This window comes from Cydia strobilella, chromosome 3, assembly GCF_947568885.1.
Source record: "Cydia strobilella chromosome 3, ilCydStro3.1, whole genome shotgun sequence".
NCBI classification, from domain to species: domain Eukaryota; kingdom Metazoa; phylum Arthropoda; class Insecta; order Lepidoptera; family Tortricidae; genus Cydia; species Cydia strobilella.
This window is the reverse complement of record NC_086043.1, coordinates 14,145,397-14,157,820: the sequence shown is the minus strand read 5'-3', so window position 1 is coordinate 14,157,820 and position 12,424 is coordinate 14,145,397. Positions and strand designations below refer to the sequence as shown.

Here is a 12,424-nt window from a genome sequence, read left to right as displayed (position 1 = left end):
GCCCCCCATAAAAAGGCAAAAAAAATTCGCACCAAAAAAATTCTCCTCTACTTTTTCCTAATCAGTATAGGTACGGTACCGAATATGACCTTAAACGGATCCCCCACTATTTTTATTACACCTTGTATTTCAGCGCTGGAAGTCACCAGCAACATGCTGAGATGAGGCCATTTCGTGGCACTTTAATCTTATTTTATGTTTTCTTTTATATTATGTAATGTCTTGTTTGTTTGTGCTTACGAATAATAGTACATTATTGTCGAGGCTCGGAAGTAGCTACTTTCTGGCTGAGGATTCTTTTAAAACGGACGACCTTGGGAGTCCGTTTAATTGAATCCGAAGCCAGCAAGTAGCCTTCCAGCCGAGTCATATATAGTGCTTTTCTCAAAAATGGCGCAATAAATGCAAATATAATAGAAATATTTTACAGAAGCAACGTTCTTATGTATATATTTTCACAGAAAAAACTAAAAAGATTTGCTTTGCCGCCGTTTTATTTTTTAAATTAAAAATGGAAGTGTATTTTTCTGCTGAAAATACGCCAACCTATTTGAGACACCTAAATAGTCGCGGTACCAACATTATAATAATAAGTACTGATCATCTGTTTGGCTGTTTAATGGACCTATGCCTTCATTTGATATGGCCACTTCAACTTTTAAAAAGTTTGGAACTCGACAAATAATGGAATTTGTATGCAACATTGCAGTTCCGAAATCGAGACTGCAATGTTTTTAACTTTTTAATTTTTTGACTGACCATAAACTACGCACTTCGCGACCTACTTTTTAACCGGCAACGTCGACTTTGCCGTCCATTTTTGAGAAAAATCTTATTCTATTCTATTCTATAAAGATCAAAATAAAATATATAATCTGAATGCAAATAAAATTCCTGTATCAAAAGAATTAATTTATTATTATAGGAATAACAAATCTTCGTGATCAATAAATCCCGAGATTATTAATGTAAGAGTTGGATTGAATTCTCAAAGCTCTTTTTCACAACGGGAGACAATTTTAGGGTTGCCTCGTGTGAGAAAAGCCCTAGCTCGTGTGTTTATTCTGGTTCAGCTACTGCTTTGGAGCCCCGGGTCCGCATTGTACTTGTGAAAATTGTGAATCTATTTGTTATAAACATACTGACTAGTCGTTGTTTTAGGCACGATATCATTATATGATATAGTTGAATAAATTAGCGTGGGCAAGATAATTTATCTTGCCGTTCATACTAAAATTCTAAAACGCTGAAAGAGTATCTCATTGTTTTTATTCGGGGAGAATTGGCTTATGAAAGCGATTCAAATTTGCAAGAGATTCAATTTACATAACGAGCGATTTGTACCTCTCAGAGATTAAACCTTCTGCTCCCGTTTTGTTTGCAGATATGCCTTCGTTTTTCCTTTATGTAGAAACGGCGTTTTTAAGTGAAACCTTCCTACTAAGAAAGGCCAATTTTGCAATCAGGCTCAATAGCCTCAGCTCGTTTTCTATTTTATAGGATTCTATTGAAATTATAATATAAGAGAAACTATTTGCTTTGTCGGAAATAATAAGTTTATAAAATGTAATAACTTTATTTGAAATGATTTTATATACCCAGGTAAACAAATGAGACGGAAACCACCGCTCAGCGGTATAGGTACCTACACACGGTACACGCATTAACATCATTGTACCTTCAGAACTTACTAGTTTGACAAACAAAACGAAGAGGACAACTCGCCAAAAGTGAAATATGGGTTGTTATAGAGTCCCGTTCAGGTCATCATCAGCAGTTCCACTTCATCAAATGACACTATTTTGGATAAACATGCTTGATTGTTGATGATAATATTAAAATCGTTATATTTATGCCTATAAGAATTGAGGCGATGCTCATGGATCCCATCATCAGAACTGGGATTTGACAAAACGGGACAAAAAAATAACTTTAAAATCGGTTTAGAAAAGACGGTTCTGATGTAACATACATAAAAAAAATACGGTCGAATTGACAACCTCCTCCTTTTTTGAAGTCGCTTAAAAAGACTTTTCGACCTAGTTTCTTTGTAGACTTTTTATTTATTTACCTACTTGTAATAAATAGAAAGCATGTGTTTGTATTTGTTTTTCCTTAAATTAAAAATAAATTGGTACTTAGTTTTTGAGTTTTGCACTAACCGTATTCTATCAATAATTTTATCAATTTTTTTGTTCATGTTTTTATGATACTTGAAACTTTCATGTAAAATAAACTAAGCCTAGTTTGTATGTCAATTTTTGAAACGCGCTCAAAGGAATAAATTGACGCTTCCCAACTGGCACGCTGAAAATAAAGGTGTCGTTCCACAACGACATGCAAAGCTGGAGCAAGCCATGCTGTGTTAACAGTTTTTAATGGACTTCGCGAAAAGGTGTTTTTGTAGTTCAGGTATTTGTACCAGCGTTTATTTGATTTAGGGATGAAAGCAACATTATAAGCCGAGTAGATATTAAGTAGGAATATAGAGGCTGTAAGAAATAGTGATGGGACAGTTAGATCGAGGAAAACTAGAATAGAGAATGACATTGTGACAAAGAAATGACTAATAGAAAAGTGGCAATAGAAAGATTGCATGATACGCCAACAACTCCGAGAAATTGAGTTAAGAGAATGGTGATAATATATTTAAAAAAGGTTTTGTGAATTGATAGGTACCATTTTCTTGAAAATAATAGGAAAAACTCTGTTGTTAAGGGCAAGATCTAAAAAAAATATTATTTTTAATTACTGAATTCAAAACTGTTGTGAAGAAGGCAAGAAACTTTGTTACAAAAATAAAAATATAGTCTTTGCCAACATAGATAGAATACTCTTTATTGGCACACCTCTGTTAAAATATACAAATGAAAAGAATAATTGATTAAATGTAAAGGCAGACATCAGGCGGTCTTATCGGTAAAGAGCGATCCCTTCCAGACAACATACATAATGTCTTTTGCATATATTATTTATGTAGTACCTATATAGGAAAGAGTTAGGTACCGGACATGGTACCGGATCCATGGGGCAATTACATCTGCAACTAAAGATTTAAAAAAGTTATGCCTTCCCGACTTGATTTTGGTTTTTACGTATTCTCCCTAAAATTACCTTTTGTACTATGTTACGTTGCGTTATGTAGTTTTTTGCGAAAACTTCGAATGTCCGCTTTTGGCCGTTACAGCCCATAATGCTTGGAAGCGCTAACTTCGCCTGTGTTATTGTAAATTATTATTTTCTATAACAGACTTTTATGGGATTATGTACACCAAAAAGAAAAGGTACATTTTTACAAAATGTACTATATAAACATTGAGTACCTATCGTTCTATCAATTGCCTAAATAGTATATATAGTACAGCGCAAGTGAAAATGTAGGTAGGTATCTACCTACGAATTCAGCATTTGCATTCCGGTATTTGTACTCAAGCTCCCTAAAATATTTAAAATTTTATAAAACAACTTCAGATGGTCTGTACTTAAGGAAATTGGGATGTTCATTAATTTTAACAGAATAAAAATAAATTTAAATGTATTTCTAATAAAAATTGTTTTGAATACAAACGAGTAACTTTATTTTCCAACTACATACATATCCCAACTAATATTATAAATGATCGAGAAAGTAGTTGGGTCTGTTACCTCTTCACGCTTTAACCGCTAAACCGATGTAGACGGAATTTGTTTGAGGCCCGGGGAAATACTTATTTATGACAGTTTTTATCATGGAAATAATCATTATTATGCAGTCGAAGCCTCTGGCAGAATCTAAGTTATTTAAATAATAATGCAAGCTACATTTAATACACTATGATGTAAGGTAAATATGTTGGGGTAAGATAAATAAGGGCTATTTCTTGATGGCAGAAAAAGGAGAGCCGCATGCTAAATATTTTATTTATTTATTTATGTTAAGGAGAACCAACAGCTATACTACACTTACAATAAACAACAAGATTAAAACAGGAAGCCAATTACAGGAACTCACAGGTAGTTACAAAGTATTCAATTTTAAACTAATGCTAGCACTTACACACACACACATGCGTACAAAAAGAAGAAGAAAAAAAAAAGCATACCTAATTGAAAATTAATGGCAATAGAAGCCTTACAATAATCCTAAGTTTTGAACACTTAGTTCATTAGCCCCTCTAGGGGCTAAGTTATAGTGACATTTTTAATAATAATCACCACGAGCTTTATTAGCTATTGAAGAGTTGCGAATATATCGAACATTTTTTATATGAATAATTTAAATTAGATGGTCTAGACTATCTAATCATAACATAACATCCCCTACCGACGGATGGACATCAGGTCTGACGTTACACCAACTGATTAATTTTTATTATTTCTTTATACAATATCTTTGTTCTCTTTATTCAAAGTTTCATTAAACATTTTTTTCGTCTAGTATTCACAACACAAGCCTTATTGAGCTTACAGTGGGACTAGGTCTAGTCTAGATATTTATTTATTTTTATAACGCAGTAATTAAGATTGTCACGTAGGGAGCTTGGTTTACCGTAGAACATCGAGATTTACAATAGGATGCCTGTTACAAGCCGAAGCGAAAGCAAGTGACAACAACAATAATAAATGTTACTTACAGAAATGCGATGTTATTTACGCACAAAGTATTTGAGTTTCATTACAACAGACATTCACATTCCTGAATAAAAACATTTGCTGATACAAAAAAAAATAGACAGATGTTATTATGATGAAAGACGTTATTTCAACGGGGTTCTTTCATTTACTACTTTCATAACGAGTCCTTAGAATTTTCCGCTCGACGAGGCTCGCTACAATCAGCGTTTATAGGTTGATGTGGCGGCGAAAATTAAATTTAGACTACAACGAGGCAGTTTTATTTAAACATCTATGTTAACAACTAGAAGTAGGCAAGGAGTTAGACTGATGATTGTGGGTTACTGAACACATTTATTGCCAGGGGCATAGCGGTCCCTATTCCGTTCGCATCCGAGGTGCTCTATTGTTACTTCGTTGGAAAATGTAGGAATAATTTAAATCAGACAATCCGAATCATTAAAATTAAGTATGTTGCATAACGTTACTACTATCTATCATATACTATATATTATGTTTCGTACATGCTAAGATGATACAATATATAAAATGTACTAAAATATTGATTATTCTGATCATCTAATAAAGTAACGTTATATTTACATCATACTCCGTGTTTTTAGGTTTCCGTACCCAAAGGATAAAAACAGGACCCTATTACTAAGACTCCGCTGTCCGACTGTCTGTCTGTCTGTCATCAGGCTGCATCTCATGAACCGTGATAGCTAGACAGTTGAAATTATCACAGATGATGTATTTCTGTTGCCGCTATGACAACAAATACTAAAAAAGGTCGGAACCCTCGGTGCGCGAGTCTGACTCGCACTTGGCCGGTTTTTTCAAACTCCTTTAATTTTAAAGGCGCATTCCTGAGCTAAAAAAGTAACCGTCACAGATACCGGTATTCTAATTAAGTCAATTTTAGAGATAATCAATAATGTATTTTTATCTAACAAGGCCCCTACCAGCGTGTACGCTGTGGCTTGTAGCTTAGGGCCTGTTTACATATTGATTAGTGTTTAGTATTAGTTTATACATTTGCTACTAAACACAAGTACTATCCCGGATGTTCGATCTTCGAAATAATATTGTTATGTCAAAGTTTTCAGTTGTTTATTTGTGGGGTTAAAATATATAATACTAATGTAATACAAGCACTCTACATGCAGCGTTTTATTACTTTTTATATAAAAAAAATATAAGTTGTAAATATAGATTTCAATCACAATGAAAAAATTAATGATGATCATCATCAGATCAACTCTGGCCAACGTGAGACTCGAACCCACATCCTTGGATTGCCAGTCCAATGCGTTACCAATTCCGCCAGCTAACCATCCGCAAATCAACGCGAATTTAGTAATTGCAACTGTCAACAACGATCTGTTTTTATAATTTATAGATGGTAATAATGTGGTGCGTCCCACTATAAACAAGGAAACATATATATTTACATTTAAAAACTATGCCATTTAGTTTACTTATATGTACTTAGCCGGACCCCAAAGTAACTGGAGTTTAATGAAAGCACTGTGTATAGTTTATTGTCAATTATTAACGGAAGGAATGTACAAGATAAACGTATTTAAACCAAGCCATATTCCTAATTAAAAAGCCTTCTTACGCCCATGACGAAACTTGGGCGTCTGGAGGTAGGTACCTACTGTTTTTTTAATTTGAGTGCGAAATTAATTAATATATCTAGAATAAATTATTTTGTTTCATATTTATTGAGCATACTCTCAAATGTATGTACAAACAAAATTGGGAACAAATGGAATATTTATACGATTATATCGAATCGAATTTCCGAAATCTACGCAGACATTTTTAATACAATCAACACTTGCATGGAAAATGTAGTTAAGTCGAAGATAATATTAAACGGAAGCAATACATATTAGTAAATTTCATTTTTATGTCTGTTTTCCTGGACTCGAATATAAATCACAGTCAAATGAAACATTTCCCAGTAGCAATTAGTCAAAAAAGGCTTCACCTTTGTTAGATCTCACTGTGCCTAATTGAAAGGAAAATGTCAGTAAATCCACAAAATTATTGTCGCCATTTTCTCGTTAACGCATTGGCGTTGACTGCTAGCTGATAAAGCATCCATGCAACAGTGCGCTCGAATCGGCCCGTGGGATAATTTGAATTTTAAACCATGACAGGCGGTTGTCAAACTCACTCGCGCGAGTGGAAAACGCGCGTCATCGATTGCCACTAATTGGGTGTAACTTTTTACGGCGCCGCCCAGCTGCCCGCCGATGGACACCGTCCAAGCGCGTGAATGTTTCATACGCCACTGCCTCGCATCATTCAGCCCGAATACGATGAATATTGTATTAACTCAGTCATGATCGGCCAATTAATTAAATTTTTGCTCCCTTAAAATTGTTCACCTGACTCGAACGCTATAAAACTTTATAACGTGAACGTGGCTGTTTGTTTTGAGTGGTTTTAAAAGCCTACTGGATCGGGTCGAACATCTATGTATTTATTAAACCGTAAACCATGGGGCAAATCGAAAAGAAAACATGGCAGTAACGCAAATAAGATAAAGAAACTTTTCGTTTTCATAAATATTGTATTTACCTATATGTGTGTAGATCCGTAACCGTAATTTTAAAGCTTTTTTAAATGTAGAGTGTTGAATGATTCACGGTTAGTTTCACTAGACTTATATTGATCGGGATATAGACCGTGATTACCTTTTGTATTATTTGTGAGCTCCCGATATTTCGGGATGTCACCCGTGAACATGATGCATGTAACTGCGTCGAAATATCGGGAGCTCACAAATAATACAAAAGGTAATCACGGTCTATATCCCGGTCAATATAAGTCTATTTTAAATGTAGTTTAGATGCCAATGTGTACACACTCATACCAACTCATGAATAGAACTCAGTTATTTAAAGTTTGCGCTAAAAATCCCTCTGCTCAGCTTAGGTATTTAGGAATATGTGCCTAATGGTCACAGATAGGTACAGATAATTTCAAATTAACAAAATACCTTAAATAATTTACTTCAGTCCAATTCATCCCAGTCTTAGGTTTCAGTTAAGTTAAAACATTGCCATTTTTACAAGTTACTGCCCGAAATAAGACGTAATTTGCCATTTTTGTATGTTTGTTATGAAAACAAAAATACCCCCACGTCCGTTATATTTGCCTCTGGGATAAAGCGGAGCTACTCGACGCTGTCCTTTGATATTTATATTTGCAAAGCAGGATTATTTCTCAACAGAAATATAAAGGTAACAAAATAACATTTTTCGTTTTTTTTTTCGTCGCATCAACTTATCACCTGCGTCCAGCCGGCATGTGAGACTAAGGTAAACTTGGGGTGTTATTTCATAAAGTAAATATTTATGAGGGAAAGGAGTTTTCCGCGCGCCTGTGCCGGTAAGCCGCCTGATCCGAAAATACATAAACCTCAAGGGATTCAGTTCTTAGTTCACAGACAACGCTTCTTTATTTTGTCCTTTTTTATAATGTTCATGGATGTGGCAAAATCGGTAAAATGGAAAATTTTACAGTTTCAAATTCAAATGGAGCCTTTGAATTCAATATTCTTACATTATGTTTACATACGCGACACGCACTGAACTCTGTATTAGGTGGGTATATTTTGGTCATGACAACCATTATCAGGCTTAATATATTATCTGGAGTAGGACCTTAACATCGCGTTTTTCTTTCATAAATAAAGCAGTTAAGTCACTTACAACAGAGGGTAAGGATGCATTTTAAAAGAAATACGAGGAAAGCGAACTTATATTTTAGTAATCAAGACCATAGTTGCAAGTTTTGTGACCTAATAAAATCTAGTAAGTATAGTATAAATAAATACTAATATTTATTATTATTACTACATTTTGTTCGCGACTTCGTCTGCGTAGTATTTCCATATACCACTTTCATAGTAAATTCCCTCGCCTTTTCCTGTAGGTACCTGTATTTCCATTCGACAACGACGTGGACAATTACAACACTTTAAACTCTCGCGTTTTGTAACCGTTGCACTAGCTGTAGTCACGGAAGACTAATAAGTTATTAGTAATTATAACGTCCCAGCAAAATGTCATTGGAGATATTGGTAGACAACACTAAACTACCCGATATTAGTTTACATAAATGTTCGAGGTAGAAATAAATAAATTGACCACGGCACGACATACAACACTAACAATATCCGCACACTGGTACGAAGATAGATCCCTTGGTTTCAACATCTGAATCTATGAGCCCCAAGTTGACGATAATTTGAGATGACTTTTGGTTGTGTAGCTCCATCCAGTGATATTTGTTTCAGTTGTCAGCAAGTGCTGAGCTATTGCGGATTTCTGTACTTGGCGATTTTCACAGCCGCTATGTGTTCCTTCACTCTCTCTTGAACCCTACGCTTAGTCTGGCCAATATACGCACTTCCACAACTGCATTCTATCTTGTAGACGCCGGGATTCTGGTACGGAATTGCATCTATTGGGCTGCGTAAAATACTTGCTACTTCAGATAACGGCGTCTATACAGTTTTAGGGCCAGTTGCACCAACCACACTTAACAGACTGATCAACATCACTCAACAGAGTACTATGAAAATTCCCATACAATAATATTTAGCGAACGCTTTAACGGTGGCTGACGGTTTGGTGCAACCGACCCTTAATGGAGAATTTCTTGAGTACTGAACTGATCCAACTTTGTCCGTTGTCCCTTTCACATACGGCAAAAAGGCTGGTTTCCTGCTAACAGGTAACAGCGTTAGACCCGTTAATGATATTAAAGACGTGGACAGTGTTAGCAAAAACTTGAAATATATCTTTAACCCGGCATTAAAATTGCCAAAAAAGTACGAAAAATGATGATTAAAAAATTCTTTCTGAAATAAAATATTGCCTATGATCACAATGCTGTGTATCTTATATATTACATATTTATATATAATACATATACAGATACGCTATTTTGCCGTAACATGGCAGAATGGCAGTAGGCAAGAAAAAAAGTTAACCTATCATGCAGTTTTTTTTTTACACCATATTTTCCAAAAAAATTGGCAAAGTTGTGGCTAAATAGTCTGACGGTACTATTTTCTGATATTTTTATAGCCACAAACACTAATATGTTCTTAACATACATACATAATAACTGTGCCGAAAATTCAATTTCCGATGCCAAGCAAAATAGTAACTTGATTTTACCTAAACAGGACATCTAGATGCTTATCATCTATTCGTTTGTAATTTTCAATATTGAATATTTGTATTGTACCTATTGCTAGGTGGAGATTTATCACATGGGTTGAAATTTAATACCTACAAAATAGTTTTAAAAGTTTTCGGGATTGATTATCTTGGTTGCTTAAGTGCTTAAATTTTAGCACTACATATCTATTTTTACCTACGAGTGACTACGCTAATTACTTATGTTACTTAAAAGAATATTGACATGATATTAAGTTGAGGATAAAATTACTACAAATTACTTTTTATAACAGAAATATCTTCGAGTTACAGCCAATTACTAAAAGTTTCATGACAGCTATTGGCGATAAGTCTACTTTAAAACTAGTTTAATGTTTTGTTTTCGAGAAGATAATATAACGATTTACAACATTATTCTGTAATTTTGTTCAAGTAATCGCTATCATTCTAATTAATAAAATAAAGAAAACAGGTGAGACGAAGAAACGTTTCGTTTTAATAAATTGAGTTACGGCCTAACCGCGTAAGGGATGATCTGAAAAGTCAGAAAAAGTGAACAAGCTCCGCAAGGTTTACGCAAATTTTACACGAAAATTTTCTTAACATAACTTGCTAACTTGGTATTATTATTACGCAAACAGGGGCAGAGTTCGACTTTATCCAGCCCACGCCTTGGAGATGTTAAATTTGATGATAACGATTTATGGTGTAAAGTTACGTTATGCTGTTTATATCTTGACTTCCTTAATTGAACCAAACATGATAAAACGTCGATAGGGACTCACCGTGCTTCCCGGTGGTAGCTGCCGCGAGGGCGGTGCTAAGTACCAAGAGGTGCAGCAGCATGCTCCCTCCCTCCTTTCCGGATGCGCATCGAGCTGAAAGCGCACAGCCGACACAAACCACTGAAACAAAATTAATATCCCTCATTAAAACATGCCTCCCGCTGTGAAGCTTATAACAATTTCACAATTTTAATGTTACAATGCTGATCTGAGAAATCACTCAAATTGGACAGTCGTTAATAGGTTCCCACGCCTTCTCCGTTTTGAAATCGTAAAACTGTAGCCGAGTAAAACCAGAAACAAGTTTCACGTTGCGAAATAAAATATAATTCCACCGAGGAACCGGAAGCGGTTTGAATAACAACTCTTTAATTGAAAGTTTAGCAATTTGCTGTACCCTCTCGAATGGACCCGAAGGCGCGAGGGGCAACTTTCATCCACCGCGTTTCAAAATTGAACGTAGGCAGATGCGCTTAATTACCAGCCCAGATGCTAGCCTCCGCGCCCGCGCCGCGCTCATCTCGGAATGAACCTCCACCTTAGACCCTGCCGACAATATTTGCCCGCTTAGACTCCAAATGCTTTTCCCTGACTTTAATTCTCTGCTTGGGTTGTAGCAAAGTTGCAAAAACTAATTACGGAATGAGTAGCAAAGTACCTGAATATTAAATCGGTAAATTTTTCATCATAATGTAATACCTAAATAAAACTCTGAAATAAATTTTAGTTTATTTGTGTTAGTAATGTAGTCTATGTAAACCTATATAATTATATTGCTGTTCACGAACCATGATTTTGTTTACAATATTGGGACTTTATTTGTATAACGTTGATAACATTCGCGAGTACCTGCCCATTGAACGGAATTTGATCTTTGGAAACCTGAAGAGTGGTTGAGTTTTCCAATATCGTGCCACTAAGTACCCTCTACGCTGAGATATGTGATATAAGATGAGTCGTAGTCAAATAGAGAGATAGCTGGCATAAAGACGTCGTTTCGGAGGTCTGTTGCGGATCGAGCACGGGGCCCGAGCGGCTGGGGAAGTGACGCGCACAGTGTCACACGAGTGAATCAAACTTCCCTTTACATTTTATCTAACTGCAAGGGCGGTCGAGTTTATGTTCCTCGCCCTACTTGATTTAGTTTTGATGACAGGGGGGAGAGGCTTTTAGATAAATGATTTCGAACCGCCTCATACCCGTCGACACTGAGAAGTAATTTCGAGCACGGATTTGCAACAATGTTTTAGTTTATAGGTTCTCGATGCTCTGTTGGATTTAATGCAGCGTTTATAAGAGAAGTAATGAAATGGATATTGTCGATAAGAGACGGTTAAGTGGATTATATATTATTACTTACACGGCGGAAACGGGACGTAAGCTAAATAATAATAGTGGAACAAGTGCCATTTGTTAACCTAAAAATATAATTAGGAAGTAGCTTATTTCACGCCCTTATGAGATAACAAAAGTGCAAGGTGCACCACGAAGGTTAAACCACGAATGACATATTTCTTTCTGTTGTACCTATATTAAAAGACTGATGAAGCTCACTTACTTGAGTTTAAATTTTAATTAACATATAGGTAGAGTTTTAGCTCCACTGTATGGTAAAATTATGTTAATATTTACCACGTGATATATTAGTAAACCCGTAATCTACATATACAGTGGGACTGCAGTCACACATTTTTCATCATGACAAAAAGTTGTATGTAAAATTTAAAAAAAAATGGGGCTCCTAAAATAATCGATATAGCGGTAGATAGGTTACATCCCTTCAAAGTTTAATAAACTGAGGAATTAGTGCGGTTGCTTTGCCTATAATACAGTCTG

At 35.4% G+C, this 12,424-nt stretch overlaps 1 protein-coding gene across 1 annotated transcript in view; it reads right to left on the bottom strand.

Moving 5' to 3' along the window:
* Window positions 1–10,745, bottom strand: part of LOC134755934 (lachesin-like) — a 67,889-nt gene extending 57,144 nt beyond the window's left edge. Inside the window, exon 1 of the mRNA XM_063692632.1 lies at window positions 10,589–10,745. Within this exon, the coding sequence (XP_063548702.1) occupies window positions 10,589–10,733 (145 nt within the window). The 5' untranslated portion in view covers window positions 10,734–10,745. The remainder of the gene's footprint in view (window positions 1–10,588) is intronic.
* Window positions 10,746–12,424: the final 1,679 nt, after the last annotated feature.